The sequence below is a fragment of the Pollicipes pollicipes genome, unplaced genomic scaffold (assembly GCF_011947565.3).
Source record: "Pollicipes pollicipes isolate AB1234 unplaced genomic scaffold, Ppol_2.1 Scaffold_3447;HRSCAF=4054_pilon_pilon_pilon, whole genome shotgun sequence".
Taxonomy (NCBI): domain Eukaryota; kingdom Metazoa; phylum Arthropoda; class Thecostraca; order Pollicipedomorpha; family Pollicipedidae; genus Pollicipes; species Pollicipes pollicipes.
This window is the reverse complement of record NW_023596297.1, coordinates 7,928,121-7,946,489: the sequence shown is the minus strand read 5'-3', so window position 1 is coordinate 7,946,489 and position 18,369 is coordinate 7,928,121. Positions and strand designations below refer to the sequence as shown.

The following is an 18,369-nucleotide window of genomic DNA, read 5'->3' as shown; positions in this document are numbered from 1 at the left end:
GCGACAGCGAAGTGTTAGACGAAGCCATACATCTCTGAGATGCTTTCTTAGGCAACACAACAGTTTAACGAGCAAATTACATTGACTTAAGGTTAGGTATGCAGGTCAGACCAAGGTCAAAACCAACCTGTTTTATTACTCTAGGACTCGCTGTATGGAGTAATTTCTGGTGCTCATTTCGAATTTATCGATAGCAGGAATCGCACTATATATCTTCCATGGACTTCTTAAAGGTCAGAATAGGTCGTTGACCTAAAATGAACCGAGTCAACGTTTTGTTTTTTGGAACATACGGCCTAGCGCCTATTTAAATACAAAACTTGGAGCAGCTTATATGCTTTTTGTCACCATGACTTTCAAGAGGTCAAAGAAGATTACTGTCCTTAAATGAGCATGTGACCTTTTGCTTAGAAGCGTTTATCTAGGTTCTATGGGCACTTTGGAGACCAACCTGGAATTCGACCTTGTTTGACTTTATTTGACCCGAAGGTCATAACCTAGGTACCTGAAACTTTGACCTAAGTGAGTTTACGTACAGGTCAACACACTTTGTAAACTTGGTGTCTAACTCTCTTAGTTTCCGAGATCTCAGGAGTCAAATTGACCTCCCACCCACCCGAGCAAAGAGTATCCAGCCGGCCACCCGGGCGCGTGTTAATTGACTATAAAATTCAGGCAGAATTGATCTCGCGGTAGCTTAGTTATACAGAGTAACAATGAAATTTCTACCCTCTAGTTATAGGGGGTTAAAGTGAAAAATATCGAAAAAGCGTACCCTCATTAACAACTGGGTCATGCTCGGCGATTTCCTTTTTTGGGGAGGAGAGAGACTTTCACTATCATGCAACCCCTTAGCAGCCTTGCGCCGCTCCCCTGCACAGGCTCTGGCTGTGCGCCTGGTTTGGGTATAAGGGGGAGACATGTCTGTCTCTGGCACCCACAACCTTTGTTCCGCTTTTGACTTCTGATGGACCCATCTCAGATCTGTTAAGAGTTTATAGCCAGATAAGAAACGTCATGTAAGTTAAGGCCTGCAAATGACCCACCTCCGATCAGGAAAGCCCCATCGTAGACTCAGAAAGTGCCCGTTTTTTATTTTACGACCGAATAGATAGGAAGCCTCACTGAAATATAGGGGCCAATTGGTTTGGGGACCCTTCGTCAAGTTTTTGTCCCCCCATCTCAAATTCGGATAGGCCGCCATTGTTGTGTTCACTAAAATATCGTAGACTTAGAGGGGATCTGATAGAGATATTCAAAATTATGAATGGGACATGCAAGGAACATCTACAGGGAGCACTGGGAATTAGGCCGATACTTAGAGGAAGCCAGTTTCAATTACCAAAAGGTAGAACCAGAACTTTGAAGCGGCAGATGTCATTAGTCAAAGAGTAGTGAATCATTGAAACAAACTGGCATGTCAAACAAAGTTGTAGGAAGTCCCTTCCTAGCAACATGCAAAAATCGTTTGGATAAGTTCTATGGGTCCTGGTATCACATTTATAGCTAAATTCAAGCAAGTCAGATAGTAAGATAAATGTCAAGGATGGGTGCGAAGCCTGGCGTAGGCCAACCTCGATGGGCCCTGGTGGCTCTTTGCCTGATATATATATATATATATATATATATATATATATATATATATAGAGAGAGAGAGAGAGAGAGAGAGAGAGAGAGAGAGAGAGAGAGAGAGAGAGAGAGAGAGAGAGAGAGAGAGAGAGAGAGAGAGAGAGAGGGAGAGAGAGAGAGAGAGAGAGAGAGAGAGAGAGAGAGAGAGAGAGAGAGAGAGAGAGAGAGAGAGAGAGAGAGGAGAGAGAGAGAGAGAGAGAGAGAGAGAGAGAGAGAGAGAGAGAGAGAGAGAGAGAGAGAGAGAGAGAGAGAGAGAGAGAGATGTGTATATATATGTATATATATATATATATATATATATATATATATATATATATGTCTACTTGCGCTCCCGCTTTACTGTCCATCGGTGCCAAATCTCACATCATCGCAAGCAAAGCGAACATCGAAGCTCGGATGATCCCCCAGCGTCGAGAGGTCCTCTTTCCCCGGAGCGTGCCGCCGACCGTCTCCCGCAGGACCCCCGGCCGCCACCGCCGTGAGGTACGGCGTCAGTGACCGGGCCGCCTGTCCCCCGCACGGCGGCCGGGTGGTGCCGGTGCCGCCCGGCGGAACGGACGACCGGCCGTCGCCGTCCGTCGGCCGTCGGCCGGTCCGCACCGTCAGGAGAACGTCGCCATGCATGATTCACCGTCCGCACGCCCGGCGGCACGCGACTGGCCGCTTTGGGCCGCCGCCGCCGGCCCTCAGGCGGCCGCCCGCACCTGAAAGGAGCTCCGGCGGACCCAACTGGGGAAGAGTGTGGCGGTGATCAGTGACCAACGGTCAGAGAGACACAGTCGCAGTCTTTTTTAGTCGGCTTTGGTGTGGCTGGGTTTACTGCATGCTGTATTAGAGGCTTTGATTGACGTGAGTAGCTTGGCGTGATAAGCTGAATCACTGCCGCTGTACCCTGTTGTAAAAATAAATAATTCGTTCAGTCAACACTTCTCCACCAGCGGTGTGTGGGTATTCCCAGCAGCGTGTTCCCAAGAACTATAGTAGCTCTACATCTAAATGACTCTTTAGTAGCATTATAGGTTCATCAGCTCACCTTATGCCTACCAACCGTCAAAACCTGTCATGAAAACTACGCTGCACATGCATATCGTCTTGAGTCGCTCGGAAGAGACTGCAATGTGTGGGGTTGTCGCACACATTGTCTTAATATGCGGGACACACGTCTTAACATGGGGATAGACGCTCGGTATGCATATGCTCCAGCGCTTTGGTTCTGCAAGCTTGTTGAGCCCTGCGTGCATACGGACAGTGATGATCCACGTGATTTGGAAGCTGACGTACTGACGTAGGCCTGAACCCCAGCATGCTGGAGACTGATGCACAGCCCCAGACATGTGCTGAAAGTGTCTGTCGCTCAGGTGAGTCGGCACGGATCGGAGAGCCGTGTAGTCAGTCGGGAAATGAACGATTAAAAAATCTGTCATGGAGACAGCGGGATGCGGGACATAGCTTTGTGTATCACTGCCGTAACATATGACCATGATATTTGTGTCAGTCTCCAGAGAAGGATCTGGAATGTCACGGTCACGACCGTTTGGTCCAACCACATGCTACCAAACGACTTACACGCTCGGGAGCGTTCGCGTGACAACGTTTTGATCCTTACCAAGCTAAAGCAGTTGCCCCAGTGCGTGATCCAGGCGTCAAGGCCTATGACATGTGCTAATTGGCTGGCGGGGAATGAAACATACAAAGACAAACTTGGTATCGCTGGGGAACTAGCCCCCCTAAGATGTGTTTCGGCCTGGCACGGAGCCGGGTTCCACAAGGGCTCGTCAAAAACATTGTTAAAAGCAAAATGTGTATGCGCGTTTTTTCTAGCTTGAGTTTGACCTTAGTCTGACCTTCATTCCTCACCCAAGGTCAATGGGAGGAGTCGTAATCCTAAATCTACTTGTCTAAGTCTCCTAAAAATCGCATCTGACCTAACGATCAGTGAAAATTCACACAAGGTGGAATGCTTTAACGTCTGTTGATGTATCAGTTAACGGATTCGCCGTTATGCTAGAGTACTCCGCGGATTAGATCAATCCAGGGATTGCGGATAAATCCGCGGGCTGAAGTGAGCCTCCTCGGAAGTTTCCAACAGGACATAATGAGGACCGGACCGGATGTTCGAACTTGCCTGCGCACACGAATTAAACGGACTGAAAACCAACCGAATGGAATTATTACTAAATAGTCTTTCAAACGTTCAAGGAGGACAGCAACTCGGAAAACAAAGAGGCTTAATAGAATATAACTCAGCCACATATTCCACAAACCAATTTTATGATGAACAGATCACATTGGGAACTTGATATGAATGAGTGGCGCTCATATGTGCTACTATGAAGAATTCGAGCTCTCATTTCTTCCCAGGTCTATGCAATATGTAATGACGCAAAACCCTATTTTGTCATAACATAGCTTTGATTCCTCCTAAACTTATCAGAAATTCCATTTAACCACACTTGGTGGCACTGAAATTCAGAGTTAAGTTTAACACCAGCTTTAAATTGTGCATGCTGCTTTAACTGATCCAATATCAGGTGCCTACCAGAACAAAGGTTATCGCATCCTCACAATTATTTGTTTCTTCACTCCCCTCCACAATTAATGTATATCAAAGAATGAACATGCTATCATCTACAACCGTGGACTAAAGGTAGCTTTCTCACCAAAGGTGAGTTAGGCACTCTTTGGATCCAGGAAGCAACCTCGGGATTGGGTAGGTACTTGTTGACTTGTGTCCTATTTATTTTACTCCCACTCGCACAAACCAAGCATAACTTGGACGCCAATAATGCTTTTGCATGCCTTTAATTATTTAGAAGGTCAAACGCACTTTACACAGAGTCCAAAAATTAACGCGAATAACGATGCCACCCACGTCCGTCCATTCATGTTTCAGATGAAGATTTGGTAACATTTTGAGCAGCTTGTGCGATCACATATCCCTCTGCAAGTGGCTAGTATGTTTATGAGACGTCAAAGCGCCAGCGGTCACGACGGATGTCGGATGATGGGCGACAAGTACAGAACTGTCACACCACGTTTTGTGAATATGGCAGGATTCTGTATTTGTGTCTAAGGTGCTCACGGTGCGAAAGAGACGTTACATTCTGACTCAAATGCGGCGCAATCTAAAGAAGCATTCGTGGTAAGTCTCTTAGCGCGTTGAAAGCGAAACAACAGATGCGGAGCTACATACTATAGTTCTATGGGAACTCCTTTTGGCTACATAAATGTCATTTCATGCAGCTGTGTGATGCATGATTACAAATAGAGTGCGCTTTCCTTTTTTCATTATAAGCGAAAATGGGAGGTTTGGTAGCATCTGACATTTTAGCGTAAGAATTAAAGAATAATGCAACTGCTTCATTTCCCTCAATGAAAGAGTAGGTACCGCGGGCAGTGGATTATAATGCTAGCGATGTCAATAATCTAACAGGAAGTAATGGTCGCAGAAGAGATTTTCCAACAGTTGGTGTGTCCGAGAACGGACACACACCTGAGTATCCTGCGAAGTGAGATAGTCGTTCCAGCTATTCAAAAGGCGCACTAGATGACCGCCGCTCCACGCTTGTGCACTGGGTGCCCCCGAAGCTGCCAGGCGGTTTGTGTAGGCATGCTGCACATAACCTTGAGTCTGAAAATGTTAGATAGTGTGCTCATGTCTTTATGCTATTGAAGCCAGAAGCGACTTTGCAACCAGGAATGATATGCGAACTAGGAAGAATGTAACTTCTTATATTCTTCAGCCCAGGACATAATTCGTTTTAGAATCTTGCCTATCTTGCACAACACTTGTTGAAAGCCTATTGACGGCCGTAATATTTGTAAATCAGGCTCACGGACGCCAGATATGAGCGACTCCATAATTGTATTTTCTTGGCTTTGAAACCCATATTGTCAATGAAATTACAAGATTTGAATGACGTTATTATCGCATCATGCATGCCCCCTGTAACCTTGAAATGGTCTGCATGAAATATTCTGCACATCTTTTCGGGCGTATGGCTTAGAAACAAGAGGATATTAGGTCTTAAGAGCGGTAGGGCTGTGAACTGCACCGAATGTGATTATTTCAGTTCAATCAATATGATTATTTCAGTTCAAAACCCCATTCAAATGCGCAACACACCCTTTAAGTACTTTAGCACTCAATAGCTTATGACAGCTCATTGCACATTTCTCTCTAATGGGAATCGACAAATTCCTGACATTCAAGGTACTCAGATGAACCAAATTTGCTGTTCAATTTTCCAAAAGTCATTCATGTGGAAGCGGCTTGGCACGCATTCATGTGATTTGTCTGGCAAGGCGAACCGGATCGAACTGGATTGACAATCTGAGCAAAGCGGATTGGCGGGCGGATTGGACCTAGGATAGCCTGACTGAACTGGGCCGGATCCTAAAAATCAAATCTGCAAAGTGCCCTGGGGGATACAATTTTCGATTACACATCATCAGACCTTGCCTTGTCAGCCCTTCGCGTCGTTCTCGCCAGATGCCGCCTTACAACCGTCAGCAATAACACTCACGGCTTCCACACCTCTGGCACTCTTCCTAAGGTATGCCGCCTCGCCGCTGCAGAAGCGATCAGCCCATGAGCCCGTTTCACCATGTTGAGGTACGGTCGGACCGCGATAGGCGAATGCGGCGCTGGCCGCGTCGCCGCGCGCACGTGTGTGGGTGCGGGGGGGGGGGAGGCGGCGCGGGCGGCCGCCTCAAAGACAGGCGGTCGGCCGGCCGGGCGGCAGTCGGCACCATGCAGTGGACGTCGCCGCTCCCCGTCTGCGTCACGCTGGTGGCCCTCGTGTGGACGCTGCAGGAGACGGAGGCGCGGCCCTACAGGTGGGCTCAGCTCGCGTGTCGTGGCACCACCCGGCGGGCCTACGCATCCCACGGCGGTTTGTTGCGCCGCGTCTTCGTAAAGCTTGCTTGATCGTGTCGTATGGAGCTCGATCGTATAGAGCTCGATCGTATGGAGCTCGATCGTTTCGCCTGGAATCTTGCGGCATCGGTGAATACCGTGACGGAGCGGGATACACGCTTCGGCTGTCCTGCTACGAAAATGGATTCGCGGATTTGGCCCAGTTTTGCTTTAAGCCAGTTTAATCGTTCGAGGATTCGGGGGTACTAGGTGCCCCAGACGTTTCGCTGGCCAACGTTTTTACCTATAAGCTAAATCACTAGGGGGAGCCGAAGTGAACACATGTCTACAGTTGTTAAAATCGTTTATTGATAGCTTTAGAATGGATGGGATATGGAAGGTTGGGACTACAACGCGCTCGGTGCCATACCACCCCACCTCATCTGGCCTTACGTGGTGGATACATGTGCGGGTGGATATTTGCCTTCTGTTGGTAAATTAGTTGGAACATGCTGGAAACTTAATCGCTCTTACACTTGGATTACAATGTTCCAGAACGAGTGCGGTGGCACTGCTTAAGCCAGAACATAGTAAAGTGCTCTTTTTGTTCCAAACTACCTGTTGGTGGAAAACTTGACAACCGTTGGAGGTTGGCCTAGCATATGTAGGAGTTGGCGTGACAGATACACTAGGTACTTTGATATGGATAGTGATGTGCGTGTGTACCTGACGCACAAACAGCTCAGAGAAATGTTTTACATTTCTTGGGCCCAGTATTCCCTTTTCTAATATGCATGGAGAGAGGAACTCAGAGGAGCATACGGGGTGTTCAAGTCAGCATTGGGGAGGGGGGGGGGGGAAGCCCCCTCTAAAAGTACATAAAGTTACGCTCCTGTTACTTACCATGTTTGGGTATTCAATTTTATTCAATATTCTAACTATCAAAGACGTGTAATAGCGGATTAGAAGGCATTGCTTTATGTAGATTTTAATCTTCATTTATGGCGTATGGGAGTTGAAAGTAATTGTGAGCTTGAATGGTTGGAAACTTTTTGATGGCATTGTAACCATTACAATGCTGCAACACAACCTGTGCTTTGATCATAACAGCTAGTGATTAAAAGATCCCAAGCATCAGTCCCTGATACCCCTGTTCCACTGACTTAACCAGTGCATATGGAAATAATGGGCGGCCAGCAATACTATGAGCATTATTATGGCCTTGGGGGGAGAACTCCTCCTTGTTCGCATTTTTTTCTCATAGCTAGATCAGACACGTCTCATTTGTTCGGTAATGCTAGCTTCTTGAAATCCTTCGGAACAGCTCAACACTTCGATTTGAAGTAGCCGCTCCGGCAGGAGAAATCTCATTGGACTCCCAGCTCGATACCAGACTCGTGTTCGACTCAATTTTTTTAATCGGCACGGTACTGGCTCGCAGATTTTGGGATCCGATTCAGTTCAAGACTAATAGATGTATTATATTATTTATTCGACTGAGCTCAAACTCATTGTTTGCGTTGGATCATTTGTCTCCTGACTCACACGGCTTGCAGATCAAAAGCTCCATTCAGCTCTGGTTTACTTATATGTGTGTATATACATATACGTATATCATGGCATGTAAAATAGATGGAAGTAGCCCAGTAGCAAGTTTGTAGTTTAAACCTACCGAGTGCAGTGCAGCAAACGACACCCTTTCTGTGACCCGGTACATACCAGCTCTCTCAAATCTCAGCTCTCGGATAGCATATTGTGTCTAGCACCTATGATGCAGACCCATGATATACAGCATGAAATCTGGACTAGACTGCACTCAACTTGACAGATGGCAGTCTGCACCTACGAAGTGCATTTTCACGTAGGTAATCACATTTTCACCAGTCAGAACATATATGGTATTGCCAGGCGCTGCCTTGCCTGCGCCAATGTTGTCCAAAAGAAAAGCAGCGCTTTTCTGAAATGTTGACCGTATAATTTGGACTCAACAATGAACGAAGTAAATGTGCTTATAGTATCCCGGTGGTGAAACAATTCCACTACCCCGTGCTGTTCATATTTTTTACCCCGCGCTACCCCGTTTGCCCCGTTTTTACCCCGTGTTGTTCATTCATGAGACACGTCCCCAGGGTTCATCAGAGCATGTTTTTGAAATCTGCTGCAAAGGTGGGACATTCCCTCTGACCTCGAATTAATATGCGCTCGAAGAAATTTCCGAGGACCTTTGGAACTGTGTTCCTCTTATGCTGTTCAAACCATCCAGCTGTTTGCATGGCAGAGAAAATAACTAGATACGGGTAGACAACGACCGTGCGCTTCACCAAAGCAAAGCGTTAGCTGCCAGACTGACAGTGGATGCTACGGGAAATTCGGGACTAACGTCGTGATGGCCGACAGAATGGCCGTAGTTTTGGTGGTTTGCGCCGAGCAAATGTGAGCGCAACCAACATGATTAGAATGTAACCGTTCTTAGGACCTAGAAAATCCAAATGCTCAGCTCGTAGCCTTTCTCATAACAGCCAGTTTTTTGTACACTTGTGTTTTAGTTTGCAAATTTGTATGTGCAGTTGTAAAAATGTGTTTCATAAGGCAGAAAACTACAAACAACAACTGCAAATTACAAATCTACAAAACCAGACACAAAAATTTACAAATCTCTCGACAATTTCTACAACCGTATCTTGGTATGTTTCATAAAGGCCGGCTGGTTTTCCAGACGCGGTACATTTGTAAAATGAAAAGAACAAATCACGATTACGTCTTGACAATATCCTACCCCATTGCAGAACAGGTGATCGTAAGCTTAGCCAATACCGGTAGCGAAAATGGATTGTTGACACGAAGCTCGCAGAAGGAGGAGACTTGCAGGAATGTCCCGGGGCAAAATAAGCAGGTTCTCGAAGGAAGTGGAAGGAAAAACAAGCTCGCAGAACAAAACGCTCAGAGAAAGCAACCCAGTGATGGTGTTGATGGATTTAATCATCTCTAACTCCGCGCATAGCCCGTGCGACTAAGCGTGCAGCAAATTCATTCCTTTGCGCTATTACCCATCACTATAAGTGGCCTTGGCAGCCGCACCGATCCAATCGAAATCCTGCGTTGTCTTGTGTTCGCGCGTTGATGGGATGGGAGGGTATTGGTACGAAGGCGATCATTTTCCGTGGGTAGGCCTACTGGCCTTCAAGGCACTGCCAGGATGAAATGGCCGTACCAAAAGGCTATGAAATGTCTGAATTTGAAGTGCAGTTTTACTCATGCAAGTGAAAGCAGATATACCCATCCTGTCAAACTGCGGGCATGCAACGACATTCATCTTGGCGCCAAACAGGGACAGCTATCACCGGGTATGAACGACGCATGAATCCCATGTCTCTGAGTAGAATATAGGTGTCTATCATGGTAACAGAAAACTAGTATCATGCTGGATCAATGAGTCACTGTTTCGCTGGTTGGCAAGTCAGTGTTATATTCTGTTTGTTTGCTTCTGCTTGAAACTGTAAGACGCACGGTGAATACAATGACCAATGTACTTGATTGCTGGTATTGGGGAACCTAGTGTTCTGTTCCTTGACACTTCCGATACATGTCTTGTTTTTGTTTACAAATCGCGGTATCTATGATGATCCACGGTATAATTTGTTTTTTCTGCGCTCGTCGGACATTGGCAATGTCAGCTGGCGGGTGAAACATTGGAGGGGGTGGGGAAATCATTGGATTTCCTTTTGGTGGAATCCCGTGCGACTCAGCACAGGGCAATGACGTCACTGGTGCCCGGTGTCATTGGCCCCCGCCGCTGCTGTCTCCATCGTCGTGGCGTAACGGAAACGTCGGGTAGATGCAGCATTCGAAGTGATTGGAGGCAAGGCAATTAATAGCCTTTCAAAGTTTGTTTAGAGGTATCAAGCAAAGTCGTACTCTTCCGGTTAGTGTTTCTATTATCCTGCAAGCAGGGGCGTTAACTTTTCTAAGTGGTTGGGGATAAGCCCAGGACCCAGGTGAAATGCATATTCTGTGATAGGGTGAGCCATTTCTCGCCCCCCCCCCCCCCAACAAGTTATTCAACGGCATTACGCCCTTTTGAGAAACCGTGAAACTAGCCTCGCCCTAAATACATTTATCACCGGCTCTTAGGCCACTTGATTTTGATGCGCGGGAGTTTTTCAAGCCGGTGGCACGGAATAGTCCCTTATTTTAGTAGCACGGTCATCAAAGGCGGGTAACGCCTGAAGAAGGCCCCTGTAATATTTATATTCTCCCAAAATTTTGCAGCATTAAATTCAAAAGGTTTGTGAAAGGGGGGGGGGCAACCAAATGTGGTAGACGGGTGTCAAACAAGGGCCCTCACAAACTCACAAAGAGAACAATCTAACTCCTGCCCACAAGGTCGTAGTCTTCAAACCCTGCTGTTGCTGCTGTTTGATTGTTATGGAGGAGCACAGTCGAGGGTCGCTCCATTCTGCCCACAGGTCTTCATCTTTTCCACAGCGCTCTTAAAAGAAAATTTAAAATTGGCGTGATGCGTTCTCGCTGGGGTCTGCGCTCATCCTCTGAAGAAAATCTTGATTGCGCCCCTGCTGTTGGTACGAACTAATGGCAAGTGGGCGCGGAGGCTAGCCAAGCACAGATGAAAAAGAGTGACTGTGTCTTACCATGGGGCCACAGTGCCTGACAAGGGATCCTGTGTCAGCAAGGGAATCCGAGTCAGCAACGGACCCGTTTGCTAGAAAGGGACAAGGACAGGATCTGGAAGGTCAACGGACATCTTGCATTGTCCGGGGCCCCAACGATAAAGGGAGGGAGCAAATAGGGCAATAATAGGGCCAGCATTGATTGACGCAATGGAATGGTAATGTGTCGGACAGTGGGCCCAATAACCAACAAACAACCTTGCTCCATTTTGCCCATGGGCCCGATTTTGTTAAAAGTGATCCCTGTTCCATTTAGTAGATCCCCTGTACCTGCACGAAATTATTGTGCGTCACTGAAAGTCTCTGTTCCGAGTCGCACTAACTGCTCCGAGTCGGTGGTCAGAGGACGGTCGACGTCATAAAGGAGGCCAATGTTTCCTCAGAGGGCCTCTGGATCATCATGAGGCCCGGCGCCCGTGTCACCAGAATGTCGCACCATAAGTATTCTGTGGCCGCCAGTGTTTCACTGACGGCGCCGCCTGAACGAAACAGAAGGAAAGGAAACTTTGGGTCCCGCTCAAAACTTGGGAACCTTCATCATGGACCTTTCATAAAGCCCTGTGTCACTCCTGCTCCACCAAGACTCTTGGTGCGACCCTGGGCACGTGCACATGGGTGACAGAAACCGGCACCGGAAGGAGCGGGGACAGCGAGAACAGCGAGCCCGACTGCGTGAGCCTGACTTCATGCATTGATACCAACGTCCCGCTCAGTATGGGCGATGTAATTTAGGTTAGGTTTACAGAACTTACACCGAACTAATCGTTTGATAACGTAGCGTATTTTTGGGGAAGGAAGGAACAAAGGGTAGCTTTTCCCAGCAAATTTGTCATGCAATGCAGCTGTAACCAACGTAATATGCATCGTGCGGGGCTGCGCGCTGCTCTCGCTGTGTCAAGACTCCAGTGACGTCACGCCAACGTTGGGAGTAGGGGTGCTAACAAGCCGGTCAGGCGTACTTTTTACACGTCCTTGGCAAGACCGGTGATTGGCGGCGACAAATTACACACGGCGCAGAGTTTTACAACTACAATTCTACAACCCGTGCTGGTTTTATGAAACAGTTGTAAGTTGCATTTGGTAAATTCTAAATTACAACTATTACAACTAATGCAACAACAAAACGCAAACTATTTGTAACAACTTATGACAAAGGCTACTCGTCCTTGTGTTTTACGCCCTTTAGACACTTGGCCTAAAAATTACACGACTTGTGACTAAGCATGGTTAGTTATTTCGCACATAATTCATCCCGAAATGTTTTTACTTATGTTTTGGTTTTGCACCCGTTCCAATGAGACTACCACGCTCTTTCTGGGCCCAGAGCTTGAGAAACTCAATTGCAGCTCAGACTCCCCAGATTCTCAGCTCATCCCCAGCATGTTCCGCCAGGTCGGAGCCGGGCAGAACATCTGAAACAGACCAAGGCTTCGACACTTAACCAGACGCTGCAACACATCCGGTTAGAAGGCGTGCACATCCGGTTAGGAGGCGTGCACGTCCCGTTGAAAGGCGTGTGCATGCGGTTGCAAGACGTGCGTATCCAGTCGCAAGGCGTGTGTATCCGGGTGGAAGGCGTGCGCTGAGCATACGTCACGTGAGATACGTCACTTGTGACCGATTTGGTGTCCGGTTTTCAGGACAAAGCGCGTATCAGACCAGCGTCTGGCGGAGCTGGAGACCCTGCTGGTGCTGGCCAAGATCAACAGGGAGATGCAGCTCAACATGCCGCTCGGCTACGGCGTCGCTGACCCCTCTAAACTGTGAGTGCCTGATCTCTCTAAGCTGTGAGTGCCGGACCCCTCTAAACTGTGAGCGCCGGACCCCTCTGAATTGTGAGTGCCGGACCGCTCTAAACTATGAGCGCCGGACCCCTCTGAACCGTGAGTGCCGACCCCTCTAAACTGTGAGTGCCGGAGCAACGTGCGTGGAAGGCGCGCCTCGCGTATGGTCTGGGAACCACCGGCATAGCGTGAGTGTGCTCTTGTGTGCTTATCATAAGATTCCGTGTGCTCTGTAAAGTTAAGAGGCATGCCCAAACCTCGGCTCATTTTCCGGCCCCACTCACGACTTCCGTTGTCCAGGCACTGTCTGGCCACTACAGGTACGTCGTGCAGACGGCTTGTCTTATCGCGCATAAGCTATGTAATTTCACAGCGTGGAACATTGTTAGGTGTAAGTTAAAGGCCTGCAGTCTCCGAACGCCCAGCAAGTTTATTATAATGCGTGAAACACAATCACCTGCATATTGCAGAGACTATTTCAAACAATGTCACATAACTTTTCACCCAGGCGCGGCAGTCACTTGATATCACCGCCCAACTGATGCCGCCGTCATCGTCTAACCTTTGAATATCGATGGAAGATTATTTTCAGCACAAGAACTCGAAATGTCAGAAGAGTCAGGAGCTTAAAGCCTTCCCTTTTCATATCAAGCCTTCATTCCGCGCGTCGATGGATGATAGATATCACTGGCGATGAGCATGAGCTGCGGAACGCCCGGTGGAGGCCGCGGAATGCTGTGCCGCAAAACCCGGAGTACTCCGGAACAGTATACGAACGCAGGTGGTCGCATTCAGACGAATGTGCGGTGCAGAACTCTTCTGAATGTATCGTGCTCGTCATTACACACGGATCAACAGTTAATAGTCCGCAATAAGGCCTCATCGTGCTGCACTCATACAAAATGTCCACTACACAAATAACGTTGCGCGAGGGCGAAGCTCACGAACGAGCGAAAGCACACATAACGCACCCCATGCACTCCATGGTCCAGGCAGCGCATAATTAGTCGAGCCCGTCGACTTCCCGCACACCATCATATGTACGTTGTAGTTCTGTGCAGTGCAGTGCAGCGTGTTCAGCGTCGTGTGCGACACTACTTTGTTGAATTTTAAGTCGTTTTGCAAACGACCAACGCCACGGATCTGCGCAGTTCCCCGGTGCAGCTTCAAATGTGATATCATCAATCATTTTGTCTTAAATATCCAGGTGATGTGGCAGCGCACCGCCTGACGCACGCAGATTAGTTCATTATGATTGGTGGAAATAATGTCCATCCGTCACAAGTTAAGGCAAAATCTTGCAGAAGCTGACATCTGAATCAGAGGTGTTCCCGTCATTTGGTGTGCCCAAGTTTGGTGCTGGCTGCTCGACTGAGACTGCTTCAGTGCATTTCTCCGGCCAGCTAAAGCTAGGACATGCTTGATGAGGTGACTGCGTATCGGCACTTTATCGACATGTCCGCGCGGTGGTCACGCATGTTTTTGTATTTGACGTGCGTGTACATACCAGACATCCATATTGCATGGATGAGCTTGCATAGCAGCAAGCATAAATATGTAGCTGACAGCTGCTGTTGAGAGAAGATGATCGGTAAAATACGCATCTTATTTTCGAGCACCGCCTTGGAAAGATGGGCTGTGGTTACCATCAGTTGTGGTCGGCATCGCTCGAACTCCGCTGCTCCCTGCCGGGCGGGAGCCGTTCCTACTTGTGCCCGGCTGACAAGTGGATTACGTGGGATGAATAAGGCGGAGGGTAACTCGGGGGAAGCCGGCTGTTGGCTGGCTGCCCTCCACCACAGATGAGCCTTACTGACTTGAAACATGATGACAAAGTTGTTTTATTTGTTGAAGCTTAGGGTTCATATAAATAAATGAAAATGAAACGGGGAATCTCAAATGAATGGGGAAACGTCAGTATTCTAGACAAAATTCGTCACCCAACGGTGAGATAGAACCAAAACAAGGTCAGATAACAAGGTCAGATAACAGCATCATAGGTTGTTGACCTCGGGTGACCTTCGAACGGCCACTGATCTGTTACACCAATAGCGTGCCTTAACATACCATTCTGTTCTCATCAACGGCAAAACATGACGTTTAGGGCAAAGTAACTTCGCGAAAAACGACTCCGCATAATGACTCAGCAAAAAGTCGCATTTGGCACAAAAAGGTTCCACCAACTGTCAGAAATGATACCAAGACGAAGTGGCCTATTAAGAGCTGTTGCCAATTGGTTTTGCAACGCAAGTGTTGTGAACATTTTGTCGGCTTTACTAAAGTCTACGGCGCTTTCTGCGATCTTTTTCTGCTGCCTTCAGTTTGGCTTGAGAAGAGTATCCATCTCCTGACGAAGCAAGGGCTAAGGCTCGTTTGTACCAGCGGTCGGTATTTTTGTCTCACGACTAGACTGACGGGTCGTAGCGGCGGCATAGATTGTTCTTCGCTTCAATAGCAAGGCCAGCAATAAAACTCCACGCCGCAAATAAAGTGTGATTCGAGCCATCCTGACTGGCCTTAGCCCTCAATTTCGTCGAACTCCAGTCATGATATGCTAAGTTCTGCATTTGGTGTGGGACAACTCACTTTCACGGCCTGCAGCGGGAGACTACGCGGGAACTTGTGCGCCGTATGCGCCCTCTTGCAGACCGGCAAGACCATGGAGTCCTGAATTCTGATCAGATTCTATCAGATTGCAGCCGTCTCAGAGATCAGAGGTCTGCAGTCTCGCCTCTGTCCCCAATCCAAAACCGCTATCGCCAAACACGCTGGCCCGAACCCATGCGCTGAGTGGATCGTAAACGTGACGGGCGCGTCAGGTCAACACGTGAAGGGCAATACGACAATCAGACGACAATCGCGGGATAATTGGTTGCTCTGCGCGCCTGGCTGGACTGGCCGCGTGATAAGTGTTTGGCTGACAGAGCTAAGGCTCATGGCGGCGGAGCATATGAGTGTTCCCTGACCGACTAACAGGCATTTCATTTGTGCATCTCTTCTGATCGGTCCCGGATTGCTTACGCCTAATCAGCGGCAGACACCACTTTCGGGATTTGCCGTCTAAAGAGCACGCGAGGTCATTACGGAGGTTGCCGAAGGTCAATCACCAAGCTGTTCTCCAATGAGAAAATCCGTGGCGCAGTGTCGTGCCGCCCACCTTCGGATGTCAAGCAAAAACGACTATCATTTGTCGCATCAACAACAACTTATCAAATCCCTAGGTGCATCACCACGAAGTTTAACTGTTGCTGGAATATCAACGCAAGATAAGGCAAAATCAAGACTTAAGACGCAAACCACTAATCAGCTAATGACGTGGTCTCAAATGTACCCATTATTGCGGCGTTGTTGCAAGCATTCTTAGACATGACCAGTGAAACCGTAAATTTTTGAAGGATGAAAATGCTTATACCTTCTGCTGGTGAGTTTCCAGTGTCTTTTGCCCCTGAGCACACCTCTTAAGCTGGAGCGTTGTGTTGCTGTGTATCAGGAGGCAGCTCAATGCGCGCGCCCAGATGTGTGCACAGATTCCCAGCGTAACCTCAAAGCATGCATAATTACGAAGAAAACGCGGCCCAACCTTTCTTGCGTTCTCAGCGATAATGGACTCTATGCATGTGGTATGTGCCCTCAGCTAAGTGCCCATTAATGTCAAGAGGAGTGAATAAAACACTACGTTCATATTCATGACCGCGGAGGGAATGTTTGACCAAAGCCATCAGACCAGACTCACCTCAGTGGGTAGATGCCAGCCGGTATTTATAGCACTCAACTTCAACGTGTTGGTGTAGGTGGTATTTGTAGCCCTCAACCTCAACGTGTTGGTGTAGGTGGTATTTATAGCGCTCACCCCTCTGTGTGTTAATACCAGTCGGTATTTATAGCACTCAGCTCGAGCATATTAATGCAAGTCGGTATCTATAGTATGCCCAAGATTAGAAGCAAAATTTTGAAGAATAGAACCAGATGTACTTAAGTGTACCACACTGGAAATTATAAAAATTATGTTTCCCAGCAACGTGCTGCAAGATACTTAGGTTCCAATTTGTGAGCACACAAATGGGTGGAGGGGAAAAAAGGTATCAGTGGGTGCAGTGTGACGTCTTCAGGAGTCAAGATCCGCTTGGCGGCCGAGCTCCAAGGCTGTGCTGGGACGCTGGCTTGATAGGCTGTGCCAGGGCGCTGGCTTGATAGGCTGTGCCAGGGCGCTGGCTTGATAATACGGCATTTGACAGCGCTATCACTCCGCACTCCGCGAATACTACCCTCCCCGAGATGCATTTATGGAGACGTGTGCAGGAATTCGCAATGAGAGGGGAGGCATGTTCCTTGCCAACTTGTTAGACTAACAAATAATGGCACGTTTATTGACTGAAAGGGGATGCGGACAGGGCGTGTATGAGCTTATTACAAATTTGGCTAGTATCAGCTCAGGGTGCCTTCTGGCCACTTGCTTCGGTTTGAAAAGTGAGATGGGGGAAAACCTTAGCAAGGAAAAGTGACCAAACCTGCCCAAAATTCACTTAAAAGCTGATTTTAAAAAACTGACGCACTTTGCTCTCAACTTAGGGGGATAGAAACCTTCTCCTCCGTCTGAATAGGAAATTCCACTTCTTACTTTTCCTAACACTCTTAAATAAATTTCAGATGCTGATATGATCACTTGACGCACTTTATTCTTAAACAGCATACAGTTGCATTCATCCTCTGTGCAGCCAAATCTTCACAAAGACTGACTTTTGGTCTTTTTGGATGGTCTTTTTTGCAGACTGATGCTACCTTGAATAAAGTGGGTGAGCCCTCTGGAAAGCTCTGTAAGTCATTCTTCTTACTTAAAATTAGTTAACTTAGCATGTTCTGACCATTCGTCTAGAGGTATCGAACTTGAAAAAGGAGCATGCGGATATAAACAGTACGCCCAAATCAAGTTTTCACAGAATTTGATTGCGATGTTAAGTCGCATGTTTCTTGACCAAAACGGTGCGCGGACAGAGGTTGAAATGCCGTTTCAGATTTGATGGATAATGGCCTAGGGTTCCTTAGGGCCACGTATGTTAATTATCAAAATAAATTGCAAGGCAGGCAGGGAAGCTGGAAAAAACGGCTAAACCTGCCAAAAAATCAATTAAAAACATATTGCCACAAAAATTTGACCTACCACCCTCCTTAAAACTGAAAGAGAAACTTCATCCTTACTTTGAGTCTAAAATTCTGTCTTGCATGATAAATAGCTGGCAAAGCTATAAAATGTGTCATCACCTGGTGACAACTTAAAGATGGGCACACTGTGACATGCGTGCATCTAGACTCTGGGACGTAGCTGAGGGAAGGGCCAAAACAGACGTACCCCTGAAACAAAGGGCTTACGCCAAAAATGCAAAGCGATTTTGCTGGAATTTCTTGGTTATTG

At 47.6% G+C, this 18,369-nt stretch overlaps 1 protein-coding gene across 1 annotated transcript in view; it reads left to right on the top strand.

Annotated features, from left to right (window-relative positions):
- The first annotated feature begins 6,382 nt into the window (after positions 1-6,382).
- The window catches only part of LOC119091206 (uncharacterized), a 36,410-nt gene continuing 24,423 nt past the window's right edge, over positions 6,383-18,369 (top strand). Inside the window, exons 1-2 of the mRNA XM_037213855.1 lie at positions 6,383-6,468; positions 12,816-12,938. Of these exons, the coding sequence (XP_037069750.1) occupies positions 6,383-6,468; positions 12,816-12,938 (209 nt within the window). The remainder of the gene's footprint in view (positions 6,469-12,815; positions 12,939-18,369) is intronic.